Source organism: Falco peregrinus, chromosome 3 (assembly GCF_023634155.1).
Source record: "Falco peregrinus isolate bFalPer1 chromosome 3, bFalPer1.pri, whole genome shotgun sequence".
NCBI lineage: Eukaryota > Metazoa > Chordata > Aves > Falconiformes > Falconidae > Falco > Falco peregrinus.
The window spans coordinates 37662302-37684420 of record NC_073723.1 but is presented as its reverse complement, the minus strand read 5'-3'; the positions used below and the strand labels follow the sequence as shown (position 1 = coordinate 37684420).

General features: G+C 40.8%; 1 protein-coding gene across 6 annotated transcripts in view; it reads right to left on the bottom strand.

Moving 5' to 3' along the window:
• The window catches only part of TPD52 (tumor protein D52), a 127951-nt gene that overhangs the window by 71551 nt on the left and 34281 nt on the right, over positions 1-22119 (bottom strand). For 4 of the 6 annotated variants that reach the window (XM_055798481.1, XM_027792015.2, XM_027792016.2 and 1 more), the window contains 3 exons: positions 19510-19551; positions 18111-18159; positions 15565-17059 (listed from right to left, as the gene is read on the bottom strand). In XM_055798481.1, the coding sequence (XP_055654456.1) occupies positions 16943-17059; positions 18111-18159; positions 19510-19551 (208 nt within the window). In that variant the 3' untranslated portion in view covers positions 15565-16942. Of the gene's footprint in view, positions 1-15564; positions 17060-18110; positions 18160-19509; positions 19552-22119 lie in introns of those variants that run through there. The other 2 variants (XM_013302201.3, XM_055798482.1) reach the window with 2 other exon arrangements.

The window sequence follows — 22119 nt, the reverse complement described above, 5'->3', positions numbered from 1 at the left end:
TCATATTTCAACAGGATGTGAGGAGGTCCACCCATGGTTTGGATTAATTTAATGAATGCTAGCAGAATCACACACTACGCTAGATGATCAATTTCCATTAACTGAACTGCTTTTTCTTATATGTAGATCAACTGGAAAAAAAAAACCCAACAAACAAACAGTGAGCTAGTAGAGAGGATCAAGAGAACTTCTGATTTTAGTTTGAAGATTTTCCTAAGTTATCTAGAAAGATGACATTAGTAATGGCCATTGAACATGCTGAGCAATAGTGAGGCTTTTTTTAACCAACAGAACAATATACAGTAAATTCCTTCATCTCTCGGCAATTATACTTGTTAAATGGCATTCACCTCATTCTTGTTGCCTTCATACAGTGGCACACACAGTAGGCTCCGTACCCTAAAAAAATGTTGCTTGTGAAATTTTTATCTCCACATCCTGAAGACGGTTACACCAACATCCTATGGATTTCCTGGTTTTATCACCTATAAATGGTCCATTCTAGTTAACAACATCCCTCTCCTTTATCTCTCTGGCAGGAAAAAATACAGATACAAAATTCTTCCCATTTGCAAACTTGCCTATGAAATAATCTCTGTACACAACCCACAAGGGCCATCTTTACACACTGACAGATGTGGTCATTCCTTATTAGAACAGAGATTAAACTCACTAAGATACAGATGTTATGTACAAATAAATCCTTGGTCATTCTTCACTGTGGACAGTTTTCCAAGAAGCCACCTGGAATCTGTTTGAATTCTAACACAGCTCTACAAGTCTGCAGCATTCTCCATTCCACCACCTGGAGAGGAAATTCTCAATAGCAGAAGTATCTGATTTACATACACAAGAATTCTCAAGAAACTCCACTGGCTACTGCCATCAAGGATTCTTTTGTGGACAGTCTAGAAATAGAGTGAGCTAAAACACAGTGTCTTCTACAGTTTTCTACATAACCTCAAGGAGATCTCATTAAACAGTAATTACCTCAAGCATTTAAAGAGATTTAATGACATTTTGAGTACTTTCCTCCATGATTTCTAAATCTCCTTAACTGGCTTCCCACATTAGCACTACAGAAAAAGAAGACTTTAAGATAACAGGGCAACATACTTTATTAAGCACTCTTCTGATTCTCAAGGAGCGTTAGGCACACAGCTGTGATAGATAATGCATCAACAACATGTCAAGTTGCAAAAATTGAAGAATATTACAAAATTCAGACACACAAAGGGCACATTCTTCTAAAGAACCTGAAGTATAAAGGCATTTTCCCCCTACTCCTTCTTAAATGCCTAACTTGCTTGATTTTCCATCCAATTTCTCGGGTTTAAGTTTTTTCACAAATACTTGGATGCCATTCACTTTCTGTGTGCATAGTGCAGTAAAAACCAGTAACCCTTTCAATAACAGAATACTCTGCAAGATGATATATATTAACCAGAGAGTGGAAAAAGTCATAGACCTAAACCCCAGTAAGATCCAAATGAAAGAAGTTACTCCAATGGAGGATGTAACATACTATTTCTGGAGCAAAACCTATGACTATACGAACAGGGTGGTCCTATCCCACCCACTAAGCAATAAGTTTTTAAAACCCTAGCTACACGTTTTATGTTTGCTTGCAAAGGCAAGTATCATGTATGTTGGAATGTGAGAGATAAGGATAAACATGGGGAAGTAGGATGGGAGATTGGTAATCTGACTGCTACAGTTAATGGGTGAATGACATCAAACAGCATGCAAAGAACACAACCCTCCATAATTAGCAAATTTGTATTCCTCAGCACTGTCATCCATAGCTAGAAAGATTTTTCTGTCCAAAACTAGTTACACAAAACAACAAAATGGGAAAACTGATTTGCAGCAACAAGTTAGTACAATGCCACAATAGGTAGAGGCCCAATGGATTTGAGATACTCAAAACTTGACTGGAAAAGGCCTTGAGCCACTTGAACCAAGTCTGCCCTGCTTGGAGCAATGGGTCTGAACAGATGACCTCCTGAGATCACTTTCAACTTATTTAATTTAGGAAGACTGGGAGCCTGCTATAAAGAATATTAAAACAAAACCCAATACATTAAGCTACTCTCTGACCAAGTATATACTGATAAGGCACTTAATTCAACCAAGCAACCTAAAGAAATTTCACAATCTACGAGCCTACCAGACCTCAGTTTTCCATACCTTGTAACTACTAAAAGTGTGCAGTTGCTTAGATGTTAGATGTTGCGCACCTAAATCCCAGGATTTTTTAAAAAAGTTGTTGTAGGCATTACTAGGGTAACAGGTCACAGTGATTCATGCAGTTCATTTACCAAACTCCTCTTGGGTGTACTTTTAATACTTTTTTACTCAGAGGGCTTGTTGCATTCAAGTCAAAACTCCACTGTGCAGAAGGATATCACCTTAAAGGCAACAGGACCAACTCAGTATACTGCAAAAATCTGACATCCAACAGTCAACAGCCTTCCATCCAGAAGCAGCATAACAAGCATTGCCAGCTCAAATGTTCTCCTAAATTTATCAAAGAACAAGCATCAAGCTTTGTTTTCACGACCATGGTTTCCCTGCACACTGAAGTTCTTGCAAGAAATGAGGGCGAAGCCTTCAGGAGGAGCACTGAGAGGACTGACACATGATTACAGTGACTGAAATTTCAACATACAAGCAATTACAGCTCAAAGTAATTTCTCTGGGTGCCGCCACCTTTTCATACATTAAACTATTTGGTCTAATGCTGATGACTCTTTATTGAGAAGTCAAATACATCTTATTCTGGTCTCAGAATATAATTATTCAAATTTTAGGCCTCAGGCCCTTATCTCAGAGATGTACAGCTCTCAGTCTCCCCTCAACCAAATCAATTCAGGAAACAAAATCTGAAAAATACTTGTACTTGCCATATACAGTACATGACTCGCTTATATTTTGTAGTATTGGGAGAAATCAGAAGTCTAAGACAAAATAGAACTCTGGAGCATCACTTGGAGTTTCATGTGAACAGTTATACAAAGACAGGAATCATCTCTTCAGTATGACATGCACCTCCTCTTCTCCATCTCCATTCCACCCTTTGAAAAAGAGACATTCGCAGAAAATACAAAATTACCTGTTATCCTCTTATTTGCAAAAAGCATTTGTCTCAAGTAGTATTAAAAAGGACAATTTGCAAATCGCTAGCACAATATACATTATGCACACATGCAGAATACACACCACAGACACCATCTTGATGCTCCAGTGTCCAAGAGGTGTATAAGGCTATTTAGCCCTTTTTGAAGCCTGATGTTTAACTCTGCAGTATATACTAAGGCAAGTATTAAAATGCTGTTGTTTAAAAAACCCAAATGTTCATGGATAAAGCAGACATGAAACTATGCATGTAACAGAAAACATGTAGGTTATTCTTATACAACTCTGCATAATGCAAACTAGGACACAAGTTTTAACTAGTATACAAGTCATCAAATACAACTGCCATAAAATTCACCCAAGGCTCGTAAGTGACAGCACATCATCCCACTTACAGCACACAGTTACAATCAAAGACAGCATGAACTCAGCTTGTTCTTTTAAAGTCCACTGGTTTGCGTTTTTTCCCCACCATAATCTAGCTTTTTCCTCCCCGATTAGTGGCCTGAGGTTTTGCCTTATAAAAAAAAAAAAAAACAAACCAAAACCCAAACAACTGACATTCATACTGTTGCCCAATAGATTCGACTTACAACCCAAATGGGGCAACCACAAAGATGAGGAAGCTCTCTTCAGCTTCCTTTGAACAAGAGATTTCTCCATTTTATTCTATACAAACAGATAAAAGTAAAGAACTAAGTAAACTTCTTGCTAACAAAAGGTCTTGAAGATTAACTACTATACAAAGCTGAAACAAAACCAAGATTTGTGTTATTTATTAAACCTACTGAAGGAAAATAGTCCGAAGAGAAAGCATAAAAGGAGGATCCATGACTCAAAGCAGAAAAAAATGCAGTGATTTAAGGAAAAATCTAAGATTAATGACTGCAAAGGCACAAAGAAGAGCTCTGAAAGCAGTCAAGGAGAAAACCAGAAGCTTCCCTGCTAGTAAGCAAGATATTTATAAAAAGCTTCATATGAATCACTTCCTATGCGAAGACTGTTACAAGGCTCAGTTTCTGTAAAGACAGCACTCGCACACCAATTTACACTATGATGACCTGAACCCTTTAAGGGAATTATTGTAGTTATAAGGATTCTAATATATACTAATATTGATTATTTAATATCTACAATCTAATAGAAGAAATATCAGTGCAACTAAAAATTCTAGCAGATGCCATATTCATTAATTTCCGCCCATACTTGAGTAGAGATTTGAATTGCACCCTCAATGGCAGCAAACCCCAAATTACATCATTTTGGAATAAACATAAACAGTGTCTATAACCATCTTTTTAAAGGAAAGTTATGAAAAAAGCAGGAGAGGGGAGAAGAAAACAGAACCACTTTTTAATACAATATGGTACTACAAAACCAGTACTCAAGAGCAGCATGTGAGCACTGAAAGTTTTTCCTCCAAAACTTCAAAGTTTAGAGGGGAAAAAACCTCAGACTTTATGATTGGAAAAAAGCAAAGGAAAACAGCTCTTTTTGCCTAGAAGAGGATGAGGGAAATTGACTGCTATGTTTTCATTCTTACCGTTATTAAATCTTTATTAACTTCAAAACCCTTGCATACTTAGGGTTTTAACTGTCCAGAGTTATTTCCCATCACAATCTTAAAACTACAAGTATCCCCAAAGAACTACCACAAAGCAAAGCAAACTTCTGCTGTTTCAATCAAGAGGAACATCCATACAATCTCCTCAGCGCAGCAAAGAAACATGGTTTTATTTTAGAAAGCAAATCAAAACTCTTCAGCCAAAAAGGCTGGAAGTAAAAAGCTGAAATTAGGCATTTAAGCATCTCTTGGTGAAAAGCAGTGACTAAGTGTTTTGGCAAAGCGTCATGTAAACTTCACTGTAGATATTAGGTTTTCTGATGACTAATTTACCGTGCAAGTCTAACAGCATTTTGTAAAGACCTGTTCATTAAAACTCTGGCTCATTTTTTTAAATGCTGCAGGATTAGACTTTAAGGAGCATAGGTACAGAAGTTAAGCTATCTCAACACTCACTGCTAACTTGAAGGTAAAATCTGGCAGTGACCTTCCTGCATGCAATGTGCTAGAAAGAAGTCTGTGTCCCAGTGCAACTTGGGAACACACCTGAAGTTCTGGAGAAGAGCACCCTCTCCCCTTGTGGAACATTTGAGAGAGCATGATCTACTCCGTAAGCCCTCTGTGCAGCTTGCCTTGGACAAAACAATCTGGCAATATTTTAAACCTTAGCTGTAAGCCAGAGAACTTAAAGCTGCTCTTGCCGATCTATCTGAAACCAGCTGAGCTACAAGCCCGGCAAAATGAAGAGTATCTTACTTTATGTTTCAGTATAGTCCTAAGTAAACTATAATACTACTGAAAAAAAAAAAGCCTCTAGGAAATCCCATTTAGACAGTTATATTAAGTGGGTACCCAAGTTGTCTTTAGAAGTCAAAAACATCAAAAGTAATACTGGAATAGGAACTCTGATGCTTCTTTCTTACATGCATGTATTACAATTGATGCTTTTTTCTTAGAATGGTTTGGGTTGGAAGGAACCTTTGAAGATCAGCTAGTCCAACCACCTCTGTCATGGGCAGGGACATCTTTCACTAGGACAGGTTGCTTAAAGCCCCATCTAATGTGACCTTGAACACTTCCAATGATGGGGGTTCTACAACTTCCCTGGGCAACCTGTTCCAGGGTCCAACCACCCTCACCATTCTCCCTTTTGTCCAACCTAAACCTACTCTCCTTTACACCTGTATTTTAAAAACAATGCAAGATTCATCATATTCTATTTGATACCAGTTTATGTTCGTCCACACCCTTCCATCAAGTTCCAACTTTTGATACGCATTGCAATGCTGACCAATGAATACAGCATATTCCAAACCTAATTTTATTTTTGCATACAGAATAACTTCTAATTAAAAGTATTTCAGCTGTGCAGAGAGCACACAGTATACTTGTATGTATATATTTGTATATATATTGTCCTCATAATAATGAACAATGTAATCTTGTGAACTAAGCACATTTTTCAAAGAGATGTAAATAACAATTAAACAAATACATGGAGCACATTAACCAATAAAATACCCATGATGAAAACAACCTTTGTCTCTCAATTACATTCTTCAAGTAGGATCATGCAGATCTCAAAAGTAAAAAAGTCACAGAAAGGGGATTTGTACACCATGCATAATATTTAACAGGTTTTCCTGAACTGCACTTTTGTATGCAAACTTCTTTGCTGTCTAGAAATCTCTTTAAGTTCTTGTTAAGGCTCTCCGCACCTTCTTTCTACTTGAAGATGGATATTTCTTGTACTGCATCTAGATGATAAGTCTATTAACTGCTCTTCAAACTCATGAAAGAGCATAATTATTCAGAATACTTCGTAAAATGACGAGTCACCAGTGTCTTATTACAGGCTGCTAAATCAAGACTGTTCATAATACAAAAAACATACATTGCTTTTAATAGAATTAATAAACTAACCTTGTATGTCCTACAACATACTGCAGTATAATAGTAAATCTGAAGACAGGTGATTTTTTTTAGTCAATCATGGCTATACCTGCCCCTTATCAGAAGAGTCAAAGATACACTCTATTTTGTTTGAGTCTGAATTTTGTGGTATTACATACACCACCACACGTGACTAAAATTTAAAACTTTACTACTTTTTCCTGTGACTTTATGCAACTGTCCTTAGGAGGAATAGCATAAAACAATAGGGTACATCTGGGGAGGGGAAAGATACCACAGCTGTATCAAGAAAGTTAACCATCTACAGCTGCTTCTAGACCCTTTTTTAAAGCTTCTTCATCAATCAATTGCCCATTTAAAATACTAGAAAGCAGCAAAGTCATATAGCTAACACACTATCATGTTACCCAAATCACCACTGCTTACCCACAAATCTTATAAATGTACAATCTGCTGCACTAGTTGACTCAATACCAACTTATTTGTGTTTGTAGTAAAACGAAGGCTTTTCCAATTACCTTCACATTTTGATTGGGTACACAGTGCAGAATCTGCAAACCAAGACTTCCATAAAGAATTTCAAATGCAGCTTTGCAAATATGCTGTTGGCTAGCCAGAAGGATCATCTACTAAACAATGCTAAGCTAGGGATTTATTTCATAACACAAAATAGTACATAATCTGGTCACAACAGAGCTGCTTATTTTTCTTGAATTTAAATAACTTCTACCCATAACTTAAAACAAAAAGTATTTATGTCTTTCTTTCAAGGATTACTTTATAGCAAAAAATCGGAACATTGCAATGGTATCAATACAAGATTAATGAAACATGAAGGTTTCACAAAGGTGGAAAGAAAGAACGGATGAAAACACAGAGGTGAAGACAACAGTACAGACAAAAATTTATTGATGTTCTGCTTTAAGGAATAAAAGAAGAGCTGAGTCTTATTACAATTTCTTTATTAGTAACAGGAAAGGAAACAAATTCAGTTAATTTATACTTATTTAAGTATTTTTACTACTTTATGTATATGGAAAGAGATGAAAAAAAACAGGAACCAGGAGGTGATTCCTACAATGCCCAGAACCTGTATGTCCATGGCTTTTCACATTCCTCCCACCTACCTCCAATTTACACATACTCCTCCCCTACGCCTGCACCAGTTCCTAAATGAGCTGGGATCAGCTATCTCAACAGTATGATTCCCACCCACGCTGAGGAGCACACAGACACCTGCCAGTGTGCGCTTACCAAAACTCACAGCCTGCGGAACACCCAAAGCGTCTAACTCTCCTCCAGTGCAACTCTGAACAGAAATCACCTAGTCTCTCTATCAGGGAAAGCAGGTGAACCTACTGCATGGATTACAGCAAAAACAAAATCATGCCAGCACACACAGTCCTATGAACAGCCCACAGTGTTTTGGGCCCAACATCTGCCTGTGCAGCTAGATTGCTTAGACATAACTCTGCATCACGTCTCTGAGCAATGGTATCTGTGTCCTTGCATTTTAGGCTGCTCTACAGGGCTGCCATGCTGAAACAGGACACTGGCAACGCCACACAACAGCACTTTCTTATCTTCAGCCTGACAGTTTCTCCATTTATCACAATCCTGCCCTTCCAGGCTCTTTTTTTCCAGTCTCCTGGGGGGCAGGATACTGTTTCAATAGTCACAGTAGGAGAATAATTGGGATCTCCCACAGCAACAGTGGATGTAAATATCCTGTTGATAACAAGCACTAGGACAGATTTCAGTGCCCATTTAACCTTTACATTATGCTTCCATACACCTTCTTCTAGATATCTCACATGATAAAAAAGAGGCTGCTGGCATTCACTTGCTTTTCTCCATGACTCTGACAGTGCCAAGACAGTTTGAATTTTCGGATTCCACTCTGCCAGCCAGTCATCCAAGGCATATCACACGTGCCTACCACTCACTGACCTCCAGCCATGCCAAAGTGATCACTTGCCAACCCAGAGCTATCTGGACTTAGTTCCAGAAGACAACTGCATCCGCTGCTTCTCCAGCGCTGTGGTCTTCCTTATGCCAACCAAGGCCAGAACAGTGCCAGGTGCTCAGGGCCTGCCCATGTGGATTTGTGTTCCTGAGTCACTGCTGCCTATCGCAACTGTGTACAATTTCACTGTAGTATAATTACATTCTCCAAAGAAGCCACATGCACCATTCCTCTGCTGTCCAACAACATTAGAAGTCTGTCTACTTCATTTCAGAGACTGTTGCTCCAACACCATGTTGAGTTTTACAAAATTCTGTTGTGCAGGCATTTCTGTCATATGCAAAGGCGGTCATCCGACAGACTCAGCTGCACCCACAGCTGGGCCAAACCCAAGTCAGAACAGCCAAGTTTTGGTGCCTCAGCCAGAGCATTCACAAGCTAGAACTGCTCCTTCCTAGAGGTCAAAAGAAGGACAAACAGGCTCATTCCCACTGTAATGCAAACCAGCATTTCAGGCAGATCTAGCTGAGACAATGCAAGAAGCCTGCGATGCAGTCCTTATTTAGCATGAACCTGAAGGCACCAGGATGCGTTCACAGCATAGCAGGGGCAGACATAACCCAAGTTTCTCAAGCACAGCTGTATAAGCTGGCAAAGTAAGCCAAGAGAAACTTCCAGGTAATGAAAACTCATTCCAGTTCCCACAACTGGCAGGACTCACTCTCAGTTAGTCAGCAGTTTCCAATATTTGAATGCTAGCCAGAAAGAGTAACCTTGTGCTTGACATACATATTTGTAATCAATCAAAAAATGTTTTTAAGTTATTCATTAACACTAGAAAAGCACTCCATCTACACAAAGATTATGGGTGTCCTAAGACATATTACACTGTGAAAATTACAAGCGAAAATTGCACCAAGTGTAACTAAGTATTTTTGTTCTCAAATAACTGCAACTTCAGTAAAATAATCTTCTAAATGTTAACTTAAGTGGGAAGATAGATTGAAAGAAATACCTCCCATCTATAATTACATTAAAAATAATTCTTATTTTTTTTAATGTTTGATTTCAAAACATCCAGTGTTATACATTATTTTAAACCAAGGTCGCCAAGATTCTGCATAAGCAAGGCAGATACACATCACTTATAAAGAATATCCAGAATATTCAGAACAGAACACTTCTTTAAAATTCTCACTTGTATTTTAGCTTTTAATCTCTCCCCTAAAACATAAATAGATATGATAATTCTTTATATCACCTATTAAAATAGTTTTTACTTTCTTCTCTTTATGAACATTGATTTTTTTTAATAGTAACAAGAAATTAAAATAGACACCCTCCTCAGATTTCTGAATCCTTTCAGGAAAGAACCTGTAGCTGACACAAGTAAATTTAAAAATACTTATGTTTCTGCAAGAATACTTTACCTATTTCAGAAATTAGTTATTATCATGTATTGATACCAACCCTGTCCCTTCCATCTGAACTTTAGACAAAGCCAGTTATGTTCCTTCTTAATAAATGCTTTCCTTAAAACACGGTATTCAAGGAACTAAATAGGAAATTCCTCAAACATGCTACTTCTTTGAGATCCAGAAACAAGCAATGCCCTCTGCTGTGCCGGGTGTGGAGTTTCACCAAAACCCTAGCGCAGCATCCCTGCCTCGGTGGGACCCGCAGCCTGGTGGAGAGGCTGAAGATCTCTGCTTCTGAAACAAAGACACTGATTCTGCTCACATCACTGATCTCTGACACGCACCTGATGGTTTGTACCCTGTTACTGTAAAGTAAAAAGGTACCAACAGAGTTTTAGCACATTGTAACACATGGCAGACCAGCAGCAAGGTAACATAGGGATAACCCATTTCTACCTAAAAATCTATGTGACAAACTTCCCCACTCGTTCTTCAAAACATTTTTAGACTATTTAGTTCACAGTACTCGAAAATGTGCAATTTATTCTTAATTAGTTATTTAAGTCTAACATTTTCTTCAAATGTTGGTAACCTAGCTAAGAAAGTAGCTCAACCACCATTTCTCTACCTGTATCAACAAAAATCATCACATCCTTCCTTTTAAAAGTCAAGGTTTCCCATTTTGCTAGGCAGGCAGCTTCAATCTGCAAATACAGGTAACACCTAAAGCATTTCCAGTCCTTCTAAAAGATTTCTGTAAACAATTCCACAGTGAAGAAAAGAACTTTAAACTTGCCCTTTTTTTGTTCAGTTTAGAATACAAAATTTAGCCATTATAAAAATGCAGAAGGAAAAAGCAGTAAGAAGTAAGCTGCCTGCTGTAGACAGTTGAATATCATGTGGGTGTTATCAGAATATTTTGCCTACCAAGTTGATTTTTAACAATTTCAATCAATATTTAAGCGCCTGCTCTGTTTGCAAAACATAACAACAGAACTGTAAACTGAAGGTGAAAAATAAAACACAAAACCCTAAAAAATTACCAACACAGCAGAAAATACCACCAGGCAACTATGAAGCATTATCCGCAGTACGCATTTGCTGCTGTGCCCAAAAAACTTACTAAGCTACCTAGGGAAAACATCATCATGCTTTCTGAATCATCTTAGACGAACACATCTCAACACACCCATTTATCAAGTTTCTTGACATTTGCCTAAAATAAGCCACTGCCTACCAAGTATCATAGTATTCATTCCGTTTCAAAAATGAGGGAAAAACATCTGACACAGGACATCAGTACCAAAACATTAAGCCTCCCCCCTCGTCCCAAAATGAAACAGAAACACTAAGGACCCAAATAACACCTCTGTGCTCTTGAAGGGTGTAAGTACACCAAAATCCAGGCAGCATTTTGTACCCGTCTACTTGCCTGCAGAGATAAGGAGCACAAACCTTCCTCTGGCTGCAGCTCAGATAAGGGATGAGCACAACCACTTTTCTCCTGCTTGAAAAAGAAGATCCTGCAGCTGCGTGGCACCCGAAAGGGACTGTAGCTAGAGCCACCGCACCCTCTCCTGAGGAGAGCAAGTTGCTCCCCTCAGAAGGATTTTCTCAAAAGGTCTTCTAATGCTTTCAGTTTTTCCAGCAGCATCCAGTACATCCTCCCGTAAGTACTGCTCAGCTTTATGCCACATTAGTATCAGGATTGCTCCCAGATGTGGAAAGTTTTAGTACACCCCTAGCAATCAAAAAAACAGTTAAAATTGGTGAAAAGGTGATTTCAAGAAAAATACACAGAACCAACAGATTACACTCCAAATCAGACCCCTTTCATTTTCTTCGTTTCAGTACGTCATCTTCCACCGCTAACTCATTCTCACCAAACCCCACTCCCTCTCCTGCACACTCTTAAAAGAGCAAACAGTGAATAACATCAATCACACTTGGGCTCACTGAGCACTTTGCTAACTGGCTTAAGAACAGCACGAAAGTGGATTCATAACAATCTTCTTCATCTCACTGTTATGCTTTTAACATCACCACGACACTGTAAAGCAAGCTACTGGTCTTCCTCTTGTTTGAGTAAGAAAATAATGCAGCAAAGTGTAGAGCAATGCAGAGTTGTAGTCCAGCTCTTCATTTTACTTTCCTAGTTTGATTTGTGTATTGAATTATTTATATTTGTGTGAATTATTTATATTTGTGTATATAATTCCACTTGGAAAAGATGCTGTAAACACTATGTAGCATTCAAGTCAGTTAAGAACCTTTAAAGGCTTAATGACAATTTATTTATAGATAGAAACAGAATAGAATACATTCCTAGCTTCTTACTTCAAAAGAAAGAAAGGGGAAAAAAAAGGAAAACAAAAAAATTACTCCCCAAATCCCCAAAGTAGCATTCAGTTTCTTCCACGCCTAGATCAAATGAATCCCTTCCTAAACTCTTCTGTGGACATCTGCCTTGGACACCACCTGAGCCAGCACCTTTGCTCAGGCAAACCTTTTGTCTTTGCACAGCCAGCCTTGCTAGCGTGGATATTCAATGAAAAACAGGATCATAGAATGGTTTGGGTCAGAAGGGACCTTAAAGATCATCCAGTTCCAACCCCCCTACCATGGGCAGGGACACCTTCCACTAGATCAGGTTGCTCAAAGCCCCACCCAGCCTGGCCAGCCTAGCCTTGATGGGATGGGGCATGCACAGCTCCTCTGGGAAACCCATTCCAGTGCCTCACCACCCTCATAGTGAAGACTTTCTTCCGTATAGCTGAACTACATCTACCCTCTTTCAGTTTAAAGTCATTATCTCTTGTTGATCACTACACGCCCTTGTAAAAGTGTCACAGTTTATGCAGTAATTTCGGGTTATCAGGTCCTGGATTCAGTGACACAGACATTTCTAGTTCTATACTCCCAGCACTAAACTACTCCAGCAATATTAATTCACAACACTAATCTCCATATCCTACTGGGCACAGTACAAGTAACCCCAGCCCCTGACGTCGTCAAACAGAAATGGAAAAGTTAGAAAAAGATGTGACAAGGATCAAGAGCAGCATGGAATCACTTCCACTTGAGGAAAAGTCAGAGCTCAGGATTTTTCACCCTGGAAGAGATATTCTGCGATGTGCTAGTACACAAACACACAGAGCTTTTTTCTGTTTCCCTAGACATCTGCTAACGGCCACTGTCACAACAGGCACTGGAAAAATCAGCACGATGAAAACCAAGTCAACAGCCAGAGAAAGTGATGGTTATTCACAAAATCTCTACATTCATCTTACCACTCAGCTAATTCATTCCCAACTTTCATTAGCTCATATTCTCATACCCACTGACTCACAACCAGAAGTGTATAACCAAAGTGGTCTGGGGCAAGACCACTTGGCACCACGGACAAAGAATGCCAGCTATCAAGGCCCCACCACAGCTCCAAGATTCTTCCTGTTTGGCAATGATGAATTAGGTTTTGGACACACCCTTCACACCCTTCAGGTGCCAACAGTTGTTTACAGGGTGGCCCTTTGCTCCAGAATCTCACTGCAGCCTCAATAACAGCAGGCTGCTGCTCACTGTGTCTCTCCCGGTCTTCACGCTGGAGCAAATGGAGGAAAGCAAATGGCACATAAGATATGTGACAAGCCTACTGCCCTCCTGTTGTTGTTTGGAAGCAGGGTCTGCTCTTGACAAATCATCTGTGCTGCAGACTCACAGCACAGGCCTTGGCAAAAACATCATGAGCCTCAATTTTACTCCCATGAACAAGTTCCCGGAGAACTGTGGCCTCCAACACACGCTACTGTTTCAACCCCTGGCCTGCTGTTTCTTTGATACCTTCACACGTATGCATTTCCACAGGTGTTTCATTCACATCAGCCTTCATATTTCCACCACAAATCCGTCGAGTACCGGTTTACCAGTTCTTTGATTTGGCCTGCTAAAACTGTTTAATTAAAGATTTCCCACATCCTCCCTGCCCGACTTTAGCAGTCACAACGCAGTTTTGCCCACGGAGCTGTACCTTGCTTCCTAAACAACCAGAAGTACTTGCATGCTTTCTAGACCGGATTTTTGTAGGAGTACGTTAAAAACAAAGCATAAAAACTCTCCGCGCATCCATAGGATGTTTACTACGCAGGGTGAAGCAGGGAGGAGAGAAAACCACGCGAAATCAGCCGGGCACGCGGGCAGAAGGGCCACAGCAGGGGGAAGCGCAGCGGCGGGGAAGCGGGCCGCCCGCGCCGGCCAGCGGGCAGAGGGGGCGGCGGCAGGCCCGCGGCGGGCACTGCCGGGGCGGCCGGGCTAGGCCCGCCCGCGGACACCGGCCCGGCCCACACGCCACGCCCTCACCTGCCGGCGGCCGGGGGCCGCGGTCCCGGTGCCCGACCGCTCCTCCGTCTGCTGCGGGAGGGTCCCGGCACCCGGCGCTCCCGCCGGCGGGGCGCCGCCGCACCGCCTCACCGCCGGCAGCCGCAGCCGCCACGGCCGGACCCCGGCCCGCACGGCGGCGAGGCCCCATCTCGGCGCCGCCATGGCTGTCCGCGTGGAGGGCGGAGCGTGAACTCTGACCCCGCGTCACGCCCGGGTCAGGGGCACGCGGCGGGCGCAAGCGCACCGGGCTCTGCTGAGGCGGGCGGCCGCCATCTTGGCTGAGGGGCGCTGGGCTCCGCCCTGCGGCGGCGGCACGGCACGGCCAGGCCCGTCTGCCCGCGGCGCCCCCCACCGGCCTGCGGGGGAACGCGCACAGCGCCGGGAAAGGCGCACCCGGCTGCCCGCTCCGCCCCGTGCCGCTCCTGGCGCTGCCGGCCGCGTGCCCGCTCCCGCCCGCGGGGCTGCGGGTGAGGGGAAGGAGCGAGCCCCGCCGGCCCTCAGCCGCCTGAGGAGCCGGCCCGGCAGGCCGAGAGGCAGAGGCGGCGACAGGCCTGCCTCGGGGAGCAGGGAATAGGTGGCGGCTGCGACATTAACACGCACAGCCTGGAAAAACTTCAGTTGCAACAGCCACCCGAAGGCTGCTTGCACTCCAGGGGAAGGTGCAGGCAGAGGAAGATGCAGCCGAAGGTTACACGAGGCCACAGCTGCAAAGCTGAGTGAATTACATTACAGATCCAACGATACAGGCACCTGGCCTTAAAAAAAAAAATAATTAATCAATTACTCCACAACTCTGAAAGCCCAACTCTGGATGAGATGACCCTAATTAATCAGATAAGTAGGAACCCATAGAACAAGGCCCATGTTCCAGAAGGACCTGCCCTATGGAGGAAGAGCGCCACTCACTGTGTCATTCCATTCTCCATTGCTTTGTCAAGGTGTATCTGTCAGAGGCTGAGGGTATATCTCAAACCATTTTCTGAACTTCCCAGTGTAATCAGGGCAGTTTAATTTTCTGTAAACTACTAGAAGTCAACCTAGGCCTAGTCTCTTCCAGAAATGCCAAGCTCATCCATGCACATTCCCCCTGGTACAGCACTACTTTGAAACCAAACTCAAAAGGACTGTTTCAACTAGAAATAAAACCAACTTATTTATATAAGCCTCCATATTCACAACACAATACATTCCTCACATACAGGTTTTTATTAAGCTTCTCATACTTGATTAAACATATATACTACATCTGACATGCTAATATGGTTGTCAGGAGCCAACGTTTTTCCCTCCAGACATTTGTGGCAGTTGAAGCTCCATGGATTTCACACAAACGTTTCAAAACTTGGTTCCAGTTCTAAGCACAGTGATAAAACACTTGCTGGGAGTTCTAACTATACTGATGCCATGTGCCAGAAAGATACAAAATGCAAGAACCTGGAAAAGTACATCAGATAAAGCAACAGGTAGGAGAACAGATCTTGTAAGAGCTATGCTGCGGTATGACACTGTGCACCTCTTGAAACAGATTTCTGGGGTCTTAACCAGGGATTGGGGTGCTAGTGGTACAAGCCTTTAACACATAAAAAAAAAACCCCAAAACTGTGTAGCAGATGTTTTCAATGATCAGCCTACAAGGGAAACAACATTAGCATTTGAGAGCAATTCCCTTGATGCCCAAGAAAGAACCACTTTTGTGTTCAGACTTATTTTTACAGTCCATGCTTTGTTTGGTGCAAATGTGATGCCACCATGTGTGAACTAAGATGAATCTATTCAAGACTGATCAAAAGTTCAGAAGAGTGTCTCTTGCCACATTATCATCATGTACAAAAAGCAAGACTAAAAATGTTATTGTAACTGAACCAAACCAGTACTATTAGGCATCTTGCTTCCATTTGTGATGGTCAGAAGTTTCCTAGGTGGATAAGCCACAGACAAATCAGTAAGTTCTAGATGTTATGTGTTATCCTATCCGCATCTGTTGTATGAGGAACACGCTTATAAGACAGTACACTCCTACCCATGTGTAATCCTGCTGTGAATAACTTGTTTAAAGCCTGCTGAAGCAGAAGTCCTTTCTTTAGCTGGGAGTGATCCTTCTAGTTCGGTGTCCTGTGCAGGCAACACTTAACTGAAAAAATCACAAGGGAGTGAAGTAACAAGCTTCAGTTCGGCAGTGGCAGTAGATTCATAATGATTAAGTTGAGCAGTAGTTACAGATTCAAAAGAAATTATGTATCCACAGTATATGTACAATATAATTAACTTCTCAAAAGAGGGTTTTTTCATTGCTATATTTTAAAGGTTGCCTTCAAATTACAGATAAGTCCTTTAAACGCTTGAAAGGCATAAAAATTCCCCTTCCCACACAAAACCCCAAACAATGGATTTTAGTTTCAAAAATAGTTTGAACCCAACAAACAAGCTTGGTATCAGTTAATCTGGTAAAATAGCTACGTGCTAAATAAAAGCACATCTGGCGGAAAGAGCGCAAAGAATGTTACAAGTGTGCTTAGTTTTTGCTTGCAGCATCTGGCAGTGGGTAGCAGGACAGAGGCAGGAATCTCAGTGGGTCTCCTCCTGTGTCTGTTCTGCAGTAGTTTCTGTGGCACTGGCATTGGCAGCAGAATTAAGAACTTCTCCAAAGTCTCCCCCAGCAGGTTTGCTTCCTCCAACTTTAGACTGGAACACAGAGAGCACCTCAACATAAAATTGCAGTTACTTGACATGCCAAACACACACACCTGCATAAAATCAGTACCTGTGCATGAGTAAGTTTAGTAACTCCCTTCAGCAGAACAGCTTTTTTCAGGACTGAGCTACCTCTATTATACTCTACAGACAAGTCTTTACGTATCATGCAGAAAACAAGCACCAGATCAACATAGCAGCCTCCCTCTGACTTCAAGATACACAAAACATGAAGCAGCCCTGATTCCAGGGAGTCTGCAGATTGACACACCCACAGTTAAAAATGGAGACAGGTATGCAGCCTTTGAAAGATTCAGTTATAACTCACTTCTGTATTGCTCAAGAAATAGCCTTGAACAGTTTGCAGTCTCAACAGCAATTCCCAAGATTTTTAGTGGAGCACAGCAACTATTTTACTTTCTCCAGGTAATGGGTTTGCCTTTCCGCTTCCTTCTATGGTATATACCCTGTGGAATGTCTAGTTGCCCATGCTATCACTTGCATGCTTCTCATCCAACCCAGTGTGTACACAAGAACAGTCAAATCTGGTCCAGTTAGATGTATTAGTTATTTTACCATGATTTTTTTACCTGGAGAAGCTATTAATGGTTGCTTCTGGCACTTGAGGCTTTTGTGAGTAAATTTTAAATTAAGGTACAAAGTCCTTGCGTATTTTATGCCAGAAATAAGAGAAATATCCCAAGCTACTCTCCTGTGTAGGAAACTAGTCCTTAGGAAGGCACAGAAATAAAAGCCTAGACCATTTTAGATACATACTACTACATATGTTATACTGGCTGTGCAGGTTAGCTAGCTCTTAGTCCTTCTAGTTAAAAGCATCCTCCTGTAAGAGGTGCAGGAAGCCCATTTTTATTCTCAAATCATTAGGCAGAGAAACCATTTCCATAGTACTTAAAATGACATCATCTAAGCACCTTCAGCAGTTTACCAGTAACTAAAAAACAGGATACCCAGAGTCCACTTCAGTCTTCTCTCCACATCCACAGCTCCATAATCCCCAAAGCTTTTTAGTAATGCTTACCTTTAAGCTTTCAACTTTTTCCTCAAAGGATTTGAAAGTAGGAGAATTTCTAGGAAAATAATAAAAGGAACCACAAAATTAAAAATGTATCCGATTAGTCTATGAACATCAGAAAACAAGCAGTTACTTTTCCCAGTGTCAACATGAGTTTTGTTTATTTGGGGGTCTTTCCTTATTTTAAGAGTAGCCTAAAAATAATTTAGATCTGGATCGCCCAAAGTACTACAAAACTAAAATTCAAACACACTCAAGTTGCAGCTCATTTGTGTCTTTGGCAACTAAGCATTGCCAAGCTCAGCAATAGGATCTTTCATCACCCCGTGGAAGGGAGAACTTATTCCCATGTTTTCAAACAGGTTTCTGGCTTAAAGGATTTGTTTGGAAAAGCTTAGTCACCACTTCTGGATAGCCTAGTACATTATTGCTGAAGAAAGCCTTGTAATTGGAGGCTTTTCACTTGTTAGAGGAAAATCAGTTTAGTTTAATAGGGTATGTGTTCAATTAACAAAACATGGTTCGCAGTGGCATTTTTTGCTAACATGTTAAATTTCAGGGAGACTCCCCCTTGCCTTTTAAGTGCTGGAGATAGCTGTGATGACAAATGGTAAATTCTGCATATGAAGAGCACGACAGCTTGGGATCTTCAATTCTGAGGGCCAGTTTATTATTTAGTAGGGTCAGAAGAGCAGCTTTCTGCTCTGTCACTGCCATTTGCAAGTTGTGCAACAGCTTGTGCGCGTTTTCTGCCTTTATGCAGGATGGAAGATGCTTGCCTTCAGTGGACCAGGACTAGGGATTCATAGCAGACTAAAAAAATTATTACGTAAAGATGAGAGGTTTATTTCAGAAGAGGTCTTAAGCTTCCCTTACCCCTTTGCTTGGTATTTGTGCAAGTCACCCACACTTAGCAGAACTCTTTCATTTGGGAAAGCACACAGTGACATATCTATCTCTCTCTCAAACCAGACTCTCTCAGGAGAGGGAGGGACACAGTGCCAAGCAAGAGGAGAGAAAAAGGCAAGCACTTCAAGTCAGCAAGAGACTTTTTGTGAAACCACAGTATGTTTTTGTCCACTTTCATTGTTCTAAAACAGATGCCAAGCTATTGCCTTTTAAACTTGGTATCATTTAGTAGCATTACGTTTCTAACAGGCAGGGAAAAGTTGTCATAGTTCTCCAAACAGCAGGGAAGTGCACTTGGTCACATTCCAGATGCGTGATAACCACCATCATTAAGCAGAAATAAAACAAATTTTATCCCGTACAGGAAAACCATTACAAAGTTGGGTAGGTTTTTTCGGTTTTGTTTTAAATCTACAGTAGTTGACTTAAGTTCAATACGATTTGGTTCCACACATGAAAATAAACAAACAAAACAGCTGGATTATGCATACATTACCTCATAATAGGCATACTAATTGAATGCTGTATGGAGCGTATACTAAATGCCAGCATTAAGAAAAAAGAAAGCGAGAAGTTAGTTTGAGAGACAGACTGAGAAGAAATTGTCTTAGAGAGCTGACTTCTGAATACTATCTTTGGTAAATAGCTGAACAGTCTTACAGTCTTCTATAGTAACTGCTTGGGTTTGCTTTTTTAAAATTGCTTAGCCATGCACACACACAAGTACATCAGAGCAAAAGCTGCAACAACTTTTTTCTTTTTAGAAGGATTCAAGTGCCATGCTTGTTAGTACGCATTCTGCTTAGCTGCAACAGTTTGCCTACTCATTAAGTTTATCAAGCAATGAGAGTCATGATGCATTTACAGTTTTGACAATATCAAGTAGAAAGTCAACATTCAAGAGTCTTACCAATCAACTAGTCTTCCTACTGAAAGAATTATTCCTCCATTCAGAAGGCTTCCATTTCAATTCAGTGTAATATTTCCATACTCATCAATAAAAATTACCTACTCGTCAATATAAATTATTTAGCAACAGCAGTCACCTTAATCTGTATTCAAGGCCAGGTTTATGCAGGGGGCAGGGAGAAAGTCCTTGTCTCAACCTTGTTCTGAAATTCATTGAGGATTTCTGTAACCTGCTAGCGGCTGTACAGTTACTGTTTGCTTAGCGACAACACACACCTACTCCTGGAAGGTGACTGGATATGGAATAAGAAGCTCCCAAATAACTGCAAGACCACCTGGAATTTAATTTCTTTTTCATATTCTAGAAAATCCCTGTTTGCTCTTGATACAAATTAGTCTTATACGTTAAATGTTTCTTGTCAAATTCCACAATAGTATGTTAGAAAAACTGTTGATCACAATTTTTCATAAATATACTTGGAATGAAATTTCGAGTGGGCTTTATGAGGTCTTTCAAGAGAATACTTTCGAGGGGGGGGGGGGGGGCAGCGCAAAAATCCAACCCCAACACTCACATTTGCTGCACCTCCAAAACTCCAGTTCGTATTTCAGCATAACGGAAGATACATTCACACATGCAAAAAGGTTCTGTGTTCATTGCAAAATGAGCTTTAAGAGATGCTTTCAGGAAGCTCATCAGTAGAATACAGTGACAGAAAAAAAACTATACACATAAAAAGATCCCTTCAGGTTGGGATCCCTTACGGCAGATGCACAACTGAAGGCTGGTTTGTAGGTAGTGTATTGGGGATCAGATACGCAAAGGCCAGATGCTGTCCTGACACTCACCAGTAATGCATGTCCGTGTTTCCTCCACTTCCCCAACCCCTTTTCTGCTGTTTCATCTTCACAGATGCTTTGGCTTCCACAAGCTTTTCCAGAACACATAGAAACTGACTGTCTTTCGGAATGTAATTTGTATTCCTCACTGTGCTGCCGATTACTACAAGTTCTGGTCTTGCTATGTGCGAAGTTTTAGTACAGCATTAGGCTGATACTAACAGTTCTCTGCCCATTTGTGATCAGCTGCTTCCCCTCACCCTGCAAGAAGGGCCTCCCCACCAGAATAAGTTTAAGGCTAAAGAGGGTGAAAATGACCTTCTTTTCCCCATATATATTTACAACCTGGAGGCATGCTTACACTGCAAAGCAACAACCTGTGGTGTATTGCAGATCTTTTAACAGGTGTCTAGGGAAATTTAATCTCATAGAGATTATTTAATTGAAGAACCATTAATACATTGTGAAGGATTTACTTGCTGTTGTACAGTACACTTACATACACTCCATATCCATCTTGTAAAATGTCACCATAAGATAGTATATAGTTTTATCACAGAATGATCTGGTTTGCCAGAGAATTGGATTAGATAAATGCAGTTGATCTTTTTTAAACATCAAATCACCTGTTCAAGTAGTGCAAAGAAGCACAGTTAAACCTTTAAAAGCCTTAAGAAGAGAACCTGTATTTAATTTCTTTTCATAAATGACAGAATGCCACATCAAAGCACTTACTCAAGTAAGCTATCAAGTTGGGCAGTCTGGAAAAGAGAAGCCCTTTTTACAGTGCTCATGAGCAAGCCCCTAGCTTTAATATATATATATATATAAACCCCAAAAAGTTGCTCTCCAGCCTTCCATGTATTTTGTGTTGCATTGAAAGTTTTCCTATCCTTTATACAATTACTTTTTATAGCTACTACATTGCCTCACATTTTGAAAATGCACAAGGAGGTATACCAGAGTCCCTGCCTGGAAAACAGGGGCTTAAAGACTGTGTAAGCCCCAGTTATTTGCTTTTGTTCACAGATAGGTTTTCAGCTGATACGCTGATAAATGATAATATTCAGCAGTTCACAGATTTCCAAAGCAAGCAAAGAAAGTTATTCTGCAATCTCAGAGCACAGCAAAGATGGATTTCTGTTCCATAGTATGGATGCAGTGCAAGAAGAGCTAATTACAAAGTCATTGCTCAGGAAGTTTGCAGATTGCTAGAGGAAAGACCCAAAGGTGATTTGAAAGCAACTGCAAAAGATCTGCAGAATTTAGTTTTTATCTTGATCCACTATAACTTACAGTTTCTCAAAATCAGTCTGAGAGGTACCAACAATTTACATCATTTTAATTGCTATTTGAT